The 18,034-nt window shown below is 41.2% G+C and overlaps 1 protein-coding gene across 11 annotated transcripts in view; it reads left to right on the plus strand.

Annotated features, from left to right (window-relative positions):
- Positions 1-18,034, plus strand: part of LOC106991387 (ATP-binding cassette sub-family C member 4-like) — a 589,015-nt gene that overhangs the window by 404,832 nt on the left and 166,149 nt on the right. For 10 of the 11 annotated variants that reach the window (XR_009595284.1, XM_042254994.1, XM_060394635.1 and 7 more), the window contains exons 4-8: positions 5,757-5,981; positions 10,173-10,262; positions 11,309-11,472; positions 12,598-12,723; positions 14,298-14,547. The exons of the other annotated variant lie outside the window; for it this stretch is intronic. Coding sequence is in view for 9 of the 10 variants with exons in the window: in XM_042254994.1 (XP_042110928.1) it covers positions 5,757-5,981; positions 10,173-10,262; positions 11,309-11,472; positions 12,598-12,723; positions 14,298-14,547 (855 nt within the window). In the remaining variant the exon portion in view is untranslated. The remainder of the gene's footprint in view (positions 1-5,756; positions 5,982-10,172; positions 10,263-11,308; positions 11,473-12,597; positions 12,724-14,297; positions 14,548-18,034) is intronic. 11 annotated transcript variants of the gene reach the window in all.

Genomic DNA, 18,034 nt, shown 5'->3' on the forward strand with positions numbered 1-18,034 from the left:
CTAGTGTAGTTTAAGCTGCTTTTCCTGTTAACCTTTCATAGGTGCTTCCTCACTTTTCCTTTGTCTTTAGCTGGGGATGCATTTAAGGTGGTGGCTTGGGCCATCTCAGGGAGTTACTCAGCTCTTCTTGATATTTCGCATGCGTATCAGAAACATACATGTTAATAAACTTCTGTTTGATTTTCTCTTCTTATTCTGTCATTTATTACAGGGATCCTCAGCTAGGAATTCAGAAGGGTAAAAGGAAATAAGTCCCGATGTCACCCTAGTGAATGTCGCTCAGTCGTGTCCGGCTCTTTGCAACCCCATGGACTATACAGTCCGTGGAATTCTCCAGGCCTGAATACTGGAGTGGGTAGCCTTTCTCTTCTCCAGGGGATCTTCCCAATCCAGGGATTAGACCCAGGTCTCCTGCATTGAAGGCAGATTCTTTACCACCTGAGCCACCAGGGAAGCCCATGTCACCTTAAGTCAGCTTCAATAGTTGCCGCAATGAGCAGTCTTGATTCATCTGAAACTCACTCTCACTTTCCAAGGTTATTTTAAAGCAGTTCCAAGACATCATATCATTTTTATCCATAAATATTTTAGTATATATATTTAAAAGATGTAGAATCTTCCCCAATAAACATATTTAGCATATTATTGTGCATAAATATTAACTTTAATGTCATCAATATCTAGCCTGTGCTCACAGTTGTCATTTTCCCCTCTTGCTGTTGGAAGCAATACTAAATAGGATACATTTGGCTGACATAGGTTATACAATTGCTTTTCTGTCCGCCGCCCCCCTCCCCCACCCTGCACCTCTAGGTTGTTTGTCCTGTAGAGACTCCCATAGCCTGGATTTGGCTGATCGCTTCTCCCCCTGTGTCAATTAACATGTTCCTCTGGCACCTTAGTTGGAGTTTATATCTAGAGGTTTGGTGTAACTCATTTGGATTTTCTTTACACCTTTCGTTTTTGTAGGGGATAGGGTTGTATACCTCCTTTATGAGGTACATAACATCTTTTGTGTGTGTGTGTGTGTGTGTGTGTTGTTAGGAGCTATTCATGATCCTTGCCCAAGGTCCATTAATTCACTAAAGGTTGCAAAATGGGTATGCTCTAAGCTCTTTGGTTAACCCAGAACTATAATATTTATAGGAAGAGTAGGGGAAAATATTGTTTTTCACTTTTTAAAACCTATTTTCAAAATGATTAGTTGGTTCTCCTCTGGGGCTAGTGAGTTTTTATTGTTGTTTGTTTGCTTTTGTGAATGTCAATTTGAGCTCATGGATTTAAGCATTTCTGATCTGCTTCAACCCATTTCATTTGTTATGCTTGTGCCAACCTTTGGCCATCTTTGGGCAGGGGGAGTCTATTCAGGTTGGGTCCTAAGTCTTTTGAACGTACTCTAGAAGTCTTTGGTAGATTTTTTGTTTTGTTTTGTATTTTGGTTCCTGATGTGAGAGGATGTTTCCAGCTCATTTTGTATAGCATTTGCTCCAGCCCTGGAATCATCCATTTCTCTAAGCAGTCCCAGCTTCCTTTAGTATGAAATGATATTTAAAAACTATAGTCTGAATGCTAGAGGTGCTTATTGCTGTTGGTTTTTGTTTCTTGGCTTTTTCATTAAACAAAGTTAGAACATATTTTTTAAAGTAAAGAAATATGTTTATATGGGAGTTTCCAGTCCAAGTCAGATGCAAGAAGGTTTTACTTCATCTTATTGTGCTTACATCTGTATCTCTTTCCTCCCATCATCTATTTGTTCCATGTCTAAGTCCAATTCTCAATGATATCAGCATAATTATTCATTTGTTTTACCTTATAATGTGAAAGCAATCTGAAAGCAATTTAAGATTTTTATTTTATTTTTTGCAGTTCATACCGTCTCAGGTGGATGTATCACACAGAAAATGTGTTTTCAGATTATTTTGTTTAGAACTACTTATTTAAAAAATTATTTATTTTTTATTGAAGGATAATTGCTGTACAGAATTTTGCTGCTTTCTGTCAAACCTCAACATGAATCAGCCATCAGTTCAGTTCAGTCGCTCAGTCGTGTCCAACTCTTTGTGACCCCATGAATCGCAGCACGCCAGGCCTCCCTGTTCATCACCAACTCCCGGAGTTCACTCAGACTCATGTCCATTGAGTCCGTGATGCCATCCAGCCATCTCATCCTCTCGTCCCCTTCTCCTCCTGCCCCCAATCCCTCCCAGCATCAGAGACTTTTCCAATGAGTCAACTCTTTAGTTTCATTAGATTCATAGTTTGTAATGAATATTTTCTCAGTTGATTTATTTCTTATTAGTTGAAGGTGAGAATAGGGCGTGTAGAAATGAGAGAATTCCTGGGTGGTGTCTGCCCACACCAGTGTATGTGTGGTAGGGGCAGCTCCCAGGAATGGCTGCCACCAGTGTCTGTGTCTGTGTCTTGCCCCTCTGAGAGACTCTCCAAGACAAGCAGAGTCTTCTGAAATTGGACTTTTCCTTGGAATTCACACCACTGTTTCATTTGGAGTTAAAACTTGGAGCAGAACATTGAGCATATGCAGGAGTTAATCTTCTGGTAGCTGGAAAACCTTTTACCTGGTTTGCCTCAGCCAGTTTTACCAAATGCCAGAAATGGAAACACTCACAGATTACAAATGCTGCTGCAGCCAACTTTCCTGCTAAATGACTCTTCAGCCTCAGTAACTCCTGTCCTGTGTGTCTGGAAGCTTTGAAGAATCATATTTAATATGTGTATTCTTATTCTCTATATATACTTTGGGGATTTATTTCCACAGTTTTGTGCTATTTACTATTTTGTTTTCTATTTTTTTTTTGAGAGAAATAACTGGGACTTCTTCTTTGCTTGCTGTTATTTTTCATATAGACTATAATATCAGTTTTCTATTTGCAATAGTGGCAACTTATGCCAGAATGGAAATTCCTTGTATATTACACTTTCCATCACTTCTCTGAGTCGCCGTGGCTGCTCCTTGCTGGAGGCAGAGTTGTGATGTGTGCTTAGTCACTCAGTTGTGTCTGACTTTTTGTGACCCCATGGACTGTAGCCCACTAGCTTCCTCTGTCCAGAGGATTATCCTAACAAACTACTGGAGTGGGTTGTCATTTTCTGTCCCAGAGGATCTCCCCAACTCTGGAATCAAACTTGCGTCTCCTGTGTCTCATGCATTGAGATGGATTCCTTTCCATCGGGGCATCAGAGGAAGTCCCAAAATAGTGCTTAAGGATAGCAAATGACTCTCCCCTCAAATTCCATCAGATCAAAGTAACAGTTCATGTTTGAAAACCTTTATCTTTTTGAAAATTTCTGTCCCAAATAAAGAATAATCATTATCAAGAAAAAGAAAAAGAAAAGAAAGAATTGACAGATGAATGAAAGATACAGGCATTATACCTTATTGAGGCTGTTAGTTCAACTTTTTTTGTTTGTTTGTTTTAATATTTATTTATTTACCTGTGCTAGGTCTTAGTTGCAGCATGTGGGATCTAGTTCCCTGACCAGGGAGTGGACCCAGGTCCCCTACACTGGGAGTGTAGAGGTGTGGAGTCAGCCACTGGGCCACCAGGGAACTCCCTCAACTGGATTATCAAATACTGTTAATCAGTGAAAAAATCCAGCTATGTTTAGGCAGTAGTGACGTGCCTTTATTTCCACTCTTTTTTGCTGTATTTGTTGCATTTATTCATATTCTTTTTGGTGAGTGCCATTACTCTTATTTCTCCTGTAAATTACAAGGATGTTAAGCTCAAATGGAGTGCTAAGTAACAGGAAACAGCAATTCCCAAAGAGAATCACAAGTTTCGGGAAAGTCTGGAATGTCAGGTATTACTGCTGGGCTTCTGGTGGTTTGTGGCTGCAGCACTGGACTGCCCTTGGCCATGCCTGGACTGGGACTGTCTGTGTGTACAGTTTGATGTTCTTGCTTCTCTGTGTGGGCCTCTACATTTCCATCTCAGGAAACTGTATAAACAGTGTGGTTGACAATCCATTTTATGAGGGACTCTTTCATGAGCTCTCTATGCCTCTTGGGATGGATGACAGGTTACAGTGGAAATGTATGAGAACTGATCATTTTAGTTATGTCTGATCATCTTACTTATACTTCAACTAAATAGTGTTCCCTTTATCCTCTATAGTAGATGAAAATCTCCATGACTTCATGGAAGGAGAAGCAATTGGTGCAGCCTGTGAACGTGTGTGTTAGCATGCATGTGTATAGATCAAGACAAGAATGTTGAGGTTTAGTGAGACACCCATATGAGGACTGAGCCATCTTTGGGTAAATATTCCTGATCAGGCACTAGCTGGCTGAGCAGAAAATGCTTAATTATTTTGGTGCTTGGTGTTATGGATTCTCCTTCCCTCCCTCTTGTGTGTGGGTTCCTCAGCTTCAGACAGATAGAAGAGAGCTATCAAAGCACACCTGTCAGTTGCTTCCCCTGTCTGTGTTAGTAAGGCAGGATTGCCAAAAAGGGAGAGCCCTGTTTCTGAAAGCTTTCCAAAATTTTGGCATGTTCTTTTGAGAAGTCTGTGGAGGAAATGACGCTGAGGGCCAAGGTGTTTACTTTTGGTGACTTGGATTCTTTGAGTGTTTGGTTTTCCTTCATGGTGAAGAAGGAAGGGGACCTGGGGAGAAGGGGACCTTCAGGGAGTGACTAGAGAGAGAAAGTAGGTTGTGGGTGAAGTGGCTGTTTGGCAGGGTGGGTAAGTATTGCTATTTCTTTGCCTTTTTCTTTGGGGAAGAAACTTGCTTTCCCTAAATCTTACTCAGGGTGGAAGCCTCAGTGCACCCTGAGCCAATTGTTTTATCCTTGGGGAAGAGAGGATTGGGAACATTTCTTCCAACCCACCAACTGTAGTGGATGGTGGATGGTGAACTACGAAAGGCATACTTTTCTAGCTTGGCCTCCACCATGTTTAATTCTTTACTCCAAGGGACATGCCAACTTCTAGGGGGTAGAGGCACATTGCGGAGAAGGCAATGGCACCCCACTACAGTACTTTTGCCTGGAAAATCCCATGGATGGAGGAGCCTGGTGGGCTGAAGTCCATGGGGTTGCTAGAGTCGGACACGACTGAAGCGACTTAGCAGCAGCAGCAGCAGCAGCAGCAGCAGCAGCAGCAGCAGCAGCAGCAGCAGCAGCAGCAGCAGCAGCAGCAGAGGCACATTGAGGCAGTGCTCTTGGGAACTGAGAGCCTGCAGAGCTGCCAAGCCTGGTTTCTTTGTGGTACTCTATTTGATCTATAGACCTGTGGAGTTTGGGGTGGAAAAGAGTGGATGTGTTTGTGCCAGTGTCTCAGTTTGTAAAGATTGATGAAGAAGGTGATAATAGCATGTCTCCCCTATGTGAACAAGGTTGACTTTCTCCTGGGCTGGGGCACTGAGGGTACAGGAGACAGGGGCAGGCTGCCAGCAGGCTTGTTCATATGGAAGAAGATTTCTTACTCTTCTGACATCTTTTTCCTTATTAATCTTAAGGCTCAGTAGGTATTAAGCCTGATTGTGACATTTACTGAGCATCCATGGTGCACTAAGCATGATGCACTAAGGCTTTACTATCTTTGAATGTAAAATTTTGCCTTAAGGTTAAACTGTTGCCACTTGTCTTGTGGAAGATAGCATATTTTTCTTTTAAATTAGCCATGAATGTAGCATTTTGTCAAAATGTATTTTTAACATGCTAATGCTAAAAGTAAAACTTGTATTAAGAAAAACTGACATTTCTAATTAAGACTTTTTTTTTCTTTTCTTTTAGGAAGGTACCAGAGTAGTTCAACCCATATTTTTAGGGAAAATGATTAGTTATGTTGAAAACTACAATCCCAATGATTCTGCCGCTTTGCATGAAGCCTATGGCTATGCAGCAGGGCTGAGCGCCTGCGTGCTCGTGTGGGCCGTTCTGCACCACTTGTACTTCTATCACATCCAGCACGTGGGGATGAGGCTGAGGGTAGCCGTGTGCCACATGATCTACCGCAAGGTGAGTGTCACTCGGTACCACAGTGTGTACCTCCCCTGAGGCATCCGAGACATTTAGACAAAGTTGTCTAAAACTAAAAATTTCCTAACTGTGATCATTTACACCTTCCCAGAGAAGCTTGCTATTTGCATCAAACCAAGTTTGTTGTTGAAGCAAACTTGATCAATAAATAATGAAAAGTTTATTTTGAGATCAAGAGAGGGCTACCCTTGATAATTTTAAGCCATAGGCTGTTGCATAATACCCACTAAATTTGTAGTATTGAATTAATATTAAACTATATTTTTACAATATTAAATTAATATTTAAAAATAAGTATTTTGATATATATACCAAATGATAATAAATATATCAAATATATCAAATAAATATATCACATGATTTAAAGATAAATCAATATATCATTGATTTTCATTGTCTTCATCCCGAAATATGATAGAGCTGTTTATGGAAATTTTTTGTTGTTGTTTATTAACATCTTAATTTACATCAAATGTTTATTAACAAGTGAATGTCAGAGATTGGATCTATAGAACTATATCTAGAAGCAGAGAATGCATTTGAGAAAGGGAATGATTATAATTTTAAAAGACCCATTTCATTATATTCAATATAATTATGTTAGAGAAAAATATAAAGAGAATTCATGCCAAATATAGACTCACTCACTATATTCTACAGATGTAATTCTTGTTAATGATATATTAAAGAAAATAGTAGGTTATTTGAGATAAAATCTGAAATTTTACACTGTTTTTATTCATTCTAGAGATAATTTATTACTCTTCATTTAAACTATTTTAATACAATATTTCCTTTTGTCTCTAGTATGTATCATAGCAATTTTAATAATGCTGATTTAATATGTTCAGTGATTTTGCATTGAGTAATGCCATGAAATTATTCCATAGTTTACCCTGGTCTAAACTAGTATAAAAGAATAAAGATTTCAGGTATCTTTACAAAGGTATTACCACAGATACATCAGTGTCAAGAGCTGAAGGGCTCTGTATAAACTTGATCCTGAATACCTCTTTGACTTTGATGGTTTGCTGTATTTATTTATTTTTTGTTCTTTAAGTACTGATGAATTTTATTTATTTTATTTTTTAAATATAAATTTATTTATTTTAATTGGAGGTTAATTACTTTTACAATATTGTATTGGTTTTGCCATACATCAACATGAATCCGCCACAGGTATATGAATGGCATTGACAATTTGCTTTAAAAATAAATCCTTATTTGACTGTATTGTAGCCTTGAAATTTTCCAAAAGAGTAGATCTTAAGTGTTCTCACTACGTATGTAAAATAGGATAACTATATTAGGTAGTGGATACTTGAAGTGGTTTTACTATACTAATCATTTCCCAATGTGTATTTATACCAAAGTATCATGTGGTAACCTTATATATATACAAATTTTATTAATAAATAAAGTCTTCTTTGAAAGATAAAACCAAACAGCTTAAATTGAAAATATTGCTTCCTTTACCTAGTTGTTACTTATCTAGAGCTTCTATTTCTTCAGAATCCTTCTATCAGCAGAAAGTGAGATGTCATCTCATCTTTCTTTGAGCAGAGTCTTGTACATCTCAGGACTGTGTGAACCTGGGGACCTGGCATCTCACTGTCTTGCTTGACAACAACATCTGAGCTGCTTTCCTTCTGGGTGATGTGGAAATTGCAGTGGTGCTCGCACACTCCAGTCAGGGGTCTTCATTGTCATTTATCATTGTCTTTGTTATTCTGTTGCATCTTTAACCATTTAGGAGATGGATCTCAAATGTCCCCACAAATTGGCTAAATGCCTTTCTTTTCAGATCATGCTGATCTCATGTGAATGATAATCACTCACTTGTATCCACCTCTTTTGGAAAAAGAAATGGCAACCCACTCCAGTGTTCTTGCCTGGAGAATCCACCTCTTTGCAACTCCATTGACTCTAGCCTGCCAGGCTCCTCTGTTCAGGGAATTCTCCAGGCAAGAATACTGGAGTGGGTTGTAATTTCCTTCTCTATAACACTCATAAACATTATGAAATTTTACCAGAACTGCATTGTGAAAGCTTTAAGTTAGATGTGAGGTGATGGTTTAGTCAAAGCTCACTCTTTGCAGCACAGGTGAGCCATTGTCCGCCTGTTTTTCTTCCTCTTCCCTCTAACACTTTGAAATCTTCCCTTTTGAAATGTGATCTTACCTGGTACATTGGCTTATGTGAATGTAAACATCTTCCAAGATGTTCATTCGCTGGCTTAATTATACTTGAAAGTTGGTTCCTATATGAAGTCTGAAATTGTGGAGATTATACCGTAGACATAACCTGAAATTCCAGAAACCTGGGAAAGACAAATTTCCTTGTGCATGGCCTTGCATTGAGAGTCCTGTTGTTGCAGAAACAAGACACTTCTTTTCAGGTTACAGGTGGGTTGATTCCTAAGGGCCCAAAAGCTGGTGCTACAGAGCAGCTCTGAAAGGCCCCTCTGAACATTTGTAGTTCATCTTAGGCCCCACCTCCTGATCCCTGGTCCTGGGAAGAAATCAGGTCAAGTGTTAGAAATGGAGTGGCTGCTAAGCTCATAGGTGTATTTTGTCCTGTTCATGGATTGCAGGTTTGGGCATTTCTCCAGAAGATCTCTAAGGCTGCACATCTGCCACTCCTAAAATGGCCCATCCAGCATTTTTGTGCTCTTTGCAGCTGAATTTTGCATGATTTGAGAGTTATCATATACAAAAATGAGCTACCATTTACTTATTAATACATTGCCACAGATTTGGTAAAGTTACTTTTTTTAGTATAAAGTTATTTATTTTAATTGGAGGTAAAGTTACTTTTGGCTTTTGATCATTGATCTGTTTTTCATTCTGGTAAAATAAACACAGCATAAAGTTTACCATTTTCATTCCTTTTAAGTGCAACAGTTAGTGGCATTAGGTACATTCACATTGTTGTGTGGCCATCACCATTATTCATCTCCAGAACTTTTCCTTTTTCCCAAACTGAACCTCTTTGCCCATTAAACATTAACTCCCTAATCCCTGTCCCCTCACCCAGCACCATTCTACTTCTCTCTGTGAATTTGACTATTTTAATACCTCATGTAAGTGGAATCCTACAGTGTTATTTTGTGTGTGGCTTGTGCTCTGTAGCATGATGTCTTCAAGGTTCATCCATTTGTGGCAGGTGTCAGAATTTAATTCCTTTTTAAGGCTGAATAATATTCTATTATAGGTCTATGCAACATTCTGTATATTTGCTTATCTGTCAATGGACAGTTGTGTCCACCTTTTAGCTATTGTGAACATCACTGCCATGAATATGAGTGTACAAATTATCTGTTCAAGTTTGTGTTTTTAGTTTTTTTGACTATATCCTTAGTAGTATAATTTCTGTATTGTATGCTAATTTCAAGTTTAATTTTTGAAAAACGCCCATATTCTCTTCCATTGTGGTTATATCACTTTACATTCTCACTTGATCACTGATTTTCTTCCTTAACTTGAGCAGTAAACAAAGTGTATTTTATAAACTATGACGTTTTGTTTGGATCAATGGCTCCAGTTCGTGGTCTATTATAGCAGCTCCTGATGTCTCCTCAGTTTCCTCAAATCTCTAGGGCATTTTTCTTACTAAATAAAGGGATTGTGCAGCATGGGTTATGTTTTTTTATAGAGTCAGCAAACTGGCGTTAAGAACACAGCTTCCTCAAAGGAACAGTGTTTTGGACATTATACTTGCTCATTTCAGAATGAACATACTAAGCCCAAAGTGTTTAAATATTGTCACCCACAGAATTAATAATTGAGTCTAGATTTATAGTCCAAGTCTCCAATATTCTTACCTAAGGCAGCCTCTCCACTCATCTAATTTGGCTCAAAGTTACTTAGTTGTCTCTTAAGTGTAAACCTACACCCTTTACCCTTCAGACAGGTCCAAGTTCATTGAAATGGGGGTGAGGAGGTAGGGATTTTGCTTCTACCTCTTGCTTCTCCTCCCTTTGCCTTCCTTGTGGGCAGGGCTGCCACCACCCTGAGGAGTTAGAGGCTGAATGAGGGTCCCTAGAGCCCTGCTGTCAGGGGTCATCTTGCTCCTGCTGACACCACCCAAGACCCCAGGACACATGCTCCATTGTGTTATGTTCTAAAGTGACTTAGGCATTCGGTTCTCTGTCTCCCTTTCTTATTTCAGTCACTTCGCCTGAGTAGCTCCGCCATGGGGAAGACCACCACAGGCCAGATTGTCAACTTGCTGTCCAACGATGTGAACAGGTTTGACCAGGTAAGCTGCCCCTGAGGGATCCTCTTCCATTTCCCGTCCTTCTCACTGGGTTCAGATTATTGGGAGGCCAGTTGTCCATGTTTGGTTTTGGCCAGGATTCCATCACGGATGTAAGACAAAGGTTCTATTTATCCAACTTTCATTTTTCTGTGTGCAGTTTAGATGCAATTATATGTATTGTTCAGTAAATGACAATTTTGTTTTTCTGATAATAAATAGGCAACAGTATTCTTCTTGGCTTAGTTAGTGTTCCTAGGGGTCTTCCTGGAGTGGCCCTTCTTGGCACATGGTGTTGGTGTGGCTGGACGGTCTTCCTTGTCCTCTGGATGATGAAGGCATGGTGAGAGGGAGTGTCTTTCCCTTGCACCCTATTCAGTGCCTGCTGCATCAGGAGCGTGTGAGGAATATGCCAAGTGGGTGGTCTCCAGCCAGACACAACCTACCCTCTGTTCTCTCCCTCACATTCTTTTTTCCATTGACCTTAGGCATACATCACATGACCCAGAGCTTTGTAGCTGTTGGTCAGATCTGTATTGCACTAGACACTTCTCTTCAAGTATTCATTCATCAAACATGAAGTAAGGCCTGTGCTCAGTTTCAGGGATGAATAATACTTAGTTTCTGCCCTATAGAAGCCACAGCTTATCAGGGAGATAAATACATAAGTATTTACTGGAGAGAGGAGTGGGTACCATAATATAAGGTTTCCTGGAGTGCTGGGGAACCCCAGGGATATGGGGGCTAAATTCTGGGACAAGAAGCATTTGGGGAAGCCCTGAGCTCATCTGTGGTATAAACAAAATCAACATCTTCCTTCAGTGCTGCTGGTTGAGTCCTCCCTCACCATCCCTGAGTCTGACCCTATGCTGCCCTAGAACAGCATCATCTGGGGTGGACACTTGGATTTCTGCTTCAACAGGTTTAAAGCTCACTGTGATAATTTCTATTTAAATTCCTGGCTATTCCTCCAGAGCAAAGTGTCTCTACACTGTGTCCTTGGGGTTTTGTTTTTATACCATCCCAAGAAAGCTTTTCTTTCTCTCAAGGTAACAATGTTCTTGCACTATCTGTGGGTGGGGCCACTGCAGGCTATCGCAGTGACCGCCCTGCTCTGGATGGAAATAGGAATATCGTGTCTTGCTGGGATGGCGGTTCTCATTATTCTTCTGCCTTTGCAAAGCTGCATCGGGAAGCTGTTTTCATCACTCCGGTAAGAGAAACACTTCTTTTAAAAACTGATAATATGTAACTGGTAACAGCCACAGTCTGCTTGATGCTTTTGTTGAAAAACAAGACCAATACCTTCTCTGGTCTCTTCTTTGTGTGGGTTGTAGACCTTCAGGCTTAGCCAGTGGAGGCTCCAGCCTTATGCTGAAGGCCTGTCTTGAAACAGGAACAGGGAAGGCATTCACTGTGTCCTCTTGGCACCGTATCTGAATAAGTAGAATGTCCTTCAGCAGAATTTACCCATGTCCAAGTTATTTAAATATTGTTAAATAATAATAATCTTGTAGGTCCATTTCTCGCTGCACATATTTTTGTTATGCTTGTGATGGAGGTTTTCAGGTATTTATTCATGTTTCCATTAAGTTATAAGCACCCCAAGGGCCAGGCTGATCTTCATTGTGTCTTTATGAAGCCCCGTATTCACAGCAGCACATGTGACAGAAAAGTGGCTGGTGGTGAAGAGCCTTCTGCTGCTGAAGCAGGTCCCAGAGGGTTGGAGGTGGGTGGTTGTCAGGTGATGGCGATGTTGTGCTATTTGAAGCTCACTGAGCTCTTGGGTGTGTTATGTGGGTGTGGTTCTGTGCTTGATGTCTTTCTCTATTTGGAATTCCCTTTTCTGTCTTTGCTGGAGAGATACTGCCTATCCTTCGAGGCCCTGTTCCAGTGCTACCACGTCTCTGAAGCTCTTCTTGTTCTCCTTTCCTATTGGAATTAATAACCCCATTTTTTCTGCTCCCCAGAACTTCCCCCCTATTTTATTATAGCAGAGCCACTGTCTTCCTGGTAGGTTCAGGTGACTTTCTGCCTTCCCTACCTGTCCATGACCTCCTTGAGCGAACAGTTTGTATCTGACTCATTTTAGGTCTTCCTTGGCCGATGCTGCAAGTTCTCCAAGTTACTTCTTGAAATGGCCTGAATGGTTAACTTTCTAATTGAAACCATTTTCTCGGTTTGTACTTTGAGTAGGACCTGCCTGTTTTATAAGGGCAAAAGGACTGTAGAGAATAATTTTATTCCTAGCCACGCCCCCATGCCCACTACTGCTGCTGTTGCTGAGGAAAGTTGGGCTGTGGTCACTAAGGCTCGTCTCTCATATCTGTCCCCTTAGGAGTAAGACCACTGTTCTCACAGATGACAGAATCAGGACCATGAGTGAAGCCATAACTGGCATCAGAACAATAAAAATGAATGCTTGGGAAAAGTCATTTATAGACCTTATTACCAGACTGAGAAGGTAAGTTGATATATATATATATATCTCACTCCGTATTTTCATGCATTATTTCCCATTCTACTGAAAGCTTTAGATGTCTTAGCACATAAGTATTTAAGTTCACTTTCACATTAACGTGAATTTAAATACTTACTATTCACTGTATCCCCTACATGTTGCAGGAGGGTTAAGTAGAATAGTGGAGATGTTTTAACCGGCTTTTCCATTTACCATCTTCTCAAAGGAAAAAAGGGTTTCCCTGGTGGCTTAGCTGGTAAAGAATCCACCTTCAACGTGGGAGACCTGGGTTCAATCCCTAGGTTAGGAAGATCCCATGGAGAAGGGAACAGATACCCTCTCCAGTATTCTGACCTGGAGAATCCATGGACTGTATAGACCATGTGGTTGCAAAGAGTTGGATATGATTGAGCGATTTTCACAAGGTAAAAGATATATATGCTCCTTACTTATATAGAAATAAAATTCTGAATATTTCTTAATACCTCAAGTCCCAATAAGCAATGCTTTTAAGATAGTATTTGAGACTATGACATTCAAACTAAAATTGTAACTTATGTTGATGGAGCACAAATGGGGAGATTATAGAGACTGGGTGTACCTGTGTTGAGCTAAATTGTATGAATCACTATTCTTCATCGTCGTCATGCTTAGTCACTCAGTCATGTCCCACTCTTTGCAACCCCCTGCACTGTGGCCTGCCAAGCTCCTCTGTCCATGGGATTTCTCAGGCAAGAATACTGGAGTGGGTTGCCAGTTCCTCCTCCGAGGGCTGTTCCTAACCCAGAGATTGAAACCACGTCTCCTGCACTGCAGGTACATTCTTTACCACCAAGAAAGCTCATGAATCACTATTATTCATTGCAAATGGAGGTATGAAAATATTGTTTCTTTTGTTTTGCTTCATGTTTATAGGATGTTTCTCCATCTTTCATTTAAATGTCTGATGAGCATTTCTCTGACCCCACCTTGTCACCTCATCTTTGCACCTTTGTGGGGTCCCTCTCTCTGCTGGGAATATATTCCCATCTTCCTACTTCTCTGGCCTCCGCCAAGCCTGACTGACTCCAGCTCATTTCTCAGGGTCCACGTGTGTGTGACTTGCCCTGACTCCACTGCTCTGGGGTACACGCCTCTGCTCTGGGCTCCTGTGAGGGCTGTGCTGACTGCCTCTATCTATTGTCTTTGTGTCTCACAATTTTGGGGTGTCTTATTCTCTTCCCTCAGAAGTTCATGAGCCCCTGGAGGGGACAGGCTGTGTCTTTCTAGGAGGAGCCCAGCACAGGACTTGTGATTATGAATGTTCATTGAATGAATGTTCAAACCCCATCTGATTGACCCAGAATGTTTGAAAGTGTGACATTGAGCCTCCTTTTACTTGGAAGACTGAAGTGGTGATGCAGTGTGTGGTCCTGGTGTCAGGCAGAGCCCCAGGTGTACACTGTGTAGTGATGTGAAGGATGGTTTATCTTAATCTGTGTCTACTCCCTAGAAAGGGGCCACTCACATGGGGCACTGAATCCATGTCTTGTACATTCATACTTCTTATAAAACTTAAGTCCTACTTTCTTTTCCAGGAAGGAAATTTCCAAGATTCTGAGAAGTTCCTACCTTAGGGGCATGAATTTGGCATCATTTTTCGCTGTGAGCAAAATCATGATTTTTGTCACCTTCGTCAGCAATGAGCTCTTTGACAACCTGATCACAGGCAGCCAAGTGTTCATGGTGGTGATGTTGTTCGAAGCTCTGCGGTTTTCAAGCACCCTCTACTTTCCCATGGCCATTGAGAAGGTGTCAGAGGCCATCATCAGCATCCAAAGAATCAAGGTTTGGTGAAAAATAACTTTTAAGTTATAGGCAGATTTTACCTAAAATGCCTCTTTTTATGTGGTGTCACTGTGAGCCAGTTCGGTGAGATTTAACTCTTTCAGCACCAAGCTGGCAGTCTTTCCAAAATGTCTGTATTTCTTAGGTAAAGTACATTAAAAGTATCATAAGATCCATGCTTGCTTAGGGCCAGTAGTATAAATAGCGGCAACACATGCTCTTCATCTGTAGTGATGGCTGCAGGACGATTGAAATGTCTAAAAGCAGGAGAAGCAAACAGATGTATCTGCTGTGCTGACTGGAATGACTAGGCAGTGGCTGTGCACAGTCCTGGGGTGACTAGGATTCCTCTCTGGGCTGGGAAGGCAGGAACTTGCTGAGAAGTTCTCTTCCCTGGGCAGGAAGAGTGGCCTCAGATTCACTTAGTTCTCTGTGTTTAAAAATGGATTCTTTCCTTCACAGATGTTTTCTCATTGACTGCTGATCTCTGTATGTTTGTTCTTATTTTACTTAGTGTGTAAGCCTGTCTCTAGCTTTCCTTTTCCTTTCAAACATGTGATTCCCACCAAACCTATTATCTCCTTTTTTAAACTAACTGTCCCTAAATAGTCAGGGGTAAATAATTTTTATCACTAAGACAAGGGCTTGGCACACAGTAGGTGCTCAAGTGTTTCTGTTTAAAATGAAGATTAAATCGCCTCTGTGAAAATGAATGATTTGTTATGACCTCATAGGCCCAAGAAGTCTCTCTATTTTTCTCTAAGTAAGGAAGAGGGACCCATGGTCTTGGCACTGGATGACTCCAATAGGATTGCAAACGATCTCAACTTCAAAGCACTGAAAGTCTTCAGTGACTTTCAAATCCAGTCAAATGTGTCTCTGAGGTTATGTTCACAAAGCAGCTTTTTGTTTTCCATTACCAGACACTAGGAAGTCAGTCGGAGAAGGCAATGGCACCCCACTCCAGTACTCTTGCCTGGAAAATTCCATGGACAGAGGAGCCTGGTAGGCTGCAGTCCATAGGGTCGCTAAGAGTCAGACACAACTGAGCAACTTCACTTTCACTTTTCACTTTCATGCATTGGAGAAGGAAATGGCAACCCACTCCAGTGTTCTTGCCTGGAGAATCCCAGGGACGGCGGAGCTTGGTGGGCTGCCATCTATGGGGTCGCACAGAATCGGACATGACTGAAGTGACTTAGCAGCAGCAGCAGCAGCAGGAAGTCAGTCTTTGTGGCTGCAGTTTTGACATTTATACTTTCATGCATAACCTGTTCTGGGTCTGCAGTCACTGGCTAATCACCGTTTAATTTCGGCTTTTTCATCAGACTATGTCCTGGAGAAAAATCCAGCCAGCAGTTTTGGCGCCTTTATGAGCTGATCATCTATTGAATGGGGTGTGAAGACTATGACATCTGTCCGCCTCAGAGCTATTATTTGTGGACAAATGCTCAATAAATTTAATTAGTCACTTAAGGCATAATTTTCTTATTCTTTCTTTTGTGTTTGAAAGTGAGGAATTTCTGTTCTAATATACACAGACTGAGTGTTGATGTCTTGGTTACATGCTTAGGCTGAAACTGTATTTGATTCTGTCTAGACCAGATATGTAACATATACATTACTCTCCAGGGCCCTTGGTCTTTTTAATCAATAGAAGTTGATAATAGGCCAGACGAGAAACTCAAGTAAGGCTTTACTGAGGCTTGTGCTACAGCACAAAGTATAAAAACAAGAAACTGATGCTCCCTGTTGACTCAACAAGGCAGGCTAGTTCCTTAAGTGGGGTGAAGGTGGGGGAGGTTTGCTCTTTTGAGCCACAGGGGTGACTTATGTGGTCTGCCCACTGTCTTGTAGGTGCCATGTGCCAAGATATATGCAGTTCCCTTCTTTGCTCTCAGAAGCTCAGAAATGGCAGTTGGCTTGTGGTGTTTTTATATCTTACTGTTCGTAATTGCCTTTGCATGCATGCAGTTATGTTTTGTACCTTATGATTTCTTTGTATTTTGTTGCTCAAGGAGATGTTTGTCCAGGTGCAAGTGCTCCCACACAGGGTCCCAGGTCCCAGCCTGTCCCATCACCTATTGCTTGTTGCTGTATTAGTGTAGACTATAAGACTCTAGCCATGCAGTCAGTGGTTGGATGGTTTGAACAACCATGCAGTATGTTTGTTCCTTTAGCTGATACCCACGATGGGCTGAGAGTGAGAGGCTCAGTCTTAGCTGTAGTTGGGACTGTAAAAGCACATGAATGATGTAGTGTCTCCCATCTGCGTGACTTAGTATTACTCCAGGGATTCAGAGGTAGGGAGGGCAGTGCCAGCTAGGGATGTCCTGAACTTGTTTCAATAAGGTTAGTATTTGAGATGGGCCCAGAAAGGTGGGTGGGGTCAGTACTCAGGGTGTCCAGGCAGAGGCTGCTTGGGGAACATGGACTTAGGTACAGGTAGGTCACTGGTGGGGGGTGGGGCTGGTGTTAAGCTTGTGGACAGTCTCAGAGGGGCTGTAAGGAGATCAGGAGGGAGTTAAGGACTGGAGAAGGAACCAGAAAAAGAAAAGTTGCATTACTGAAATAACTCATAATGAGTGAGATTCTGAAATTATGTTGTTTCAAGAGGAAAAGAAAATTAAGAGAGATGTGAATTGTGTCAGAACAGGTGAGAGCTGGTACCTGGCTGATGATGGGAGAGGTGGCATGGAGAAAGAACTCAGGCTGCAGTGGTTGAAAGCCTGCAAACATGTCCTCAGACCACTGTCTGTCCATCCTGCCTCGTGGTGCACCTGGGCTGAGGGAGAGTAGGAGTCTCCATGCCTCATGTTAGGTTCTGAGTGAGCCTGGATGAGAGGAGGACAGAATGAATGAATCACATCTTCCACCAGCAGGTGTTTGAGAGAAATGCAAGGATCCTGTCTTTCTTTTTCTGCACAATGGTTTTCATATTCAGTTTTTACCCGTTCTTCTTTTGAAGTAGAAGTTTGCAATCACGTTTATGACTCTGAGGCATGATAGATGTGGTGTCAAGATGTTTAAAATACTAGGTTACTGTTTATGTGTCGTTTTCTTCCTCAACTATCCTCATATGCTTGTTTCAGTTTCCCCACTTATTGGTAAGGATTCAGTTTGCCTGTTCGTCCCAGAGGTAACCATTTTAAATCTGCTTATATGGGTCATTTATTTTTCTCTCATGCAAGATTCCTTGTGAGGCTCTGAATGAATCTCAAAAACGACAGAATGATCTCTGTTCATCTCCAAGGCAAACCATTTGATATCACAGTAATCCAAGTCTATGCTCCAATCAGTAATGCTGAAGAAGCTGAAGTGGAATGGTTCTATGAAGACCTACAAGACCTTTTAGAACTAAAACCCAAAAAAGATGTCCTTTTCATTATAGGGGACTGGAATGCAAAAGTAGGAAGTCAAGAAACACCTGGAGTAGCAGGCAAATTTGGCCTTGGAATACAGAATGAAGCAGGGCAAAGATTAATCG

Source organism: Ovis aries, chromosome 10 (assembly GCF_016772045.2).
Source record: "Ovis aries strain OAR_USU_Benz2616 breed Rambouillet chromosome 10, ARS-UI_Ramb_v3.0, whole genome shotgun sequence".
In the NCBI taxonomy this organism is placed as follows: Eukaryota; Metazoa; Chordata; class Mammalia; order Artiodactyla; family Bovidae; genus Ovis; species Ovis aries.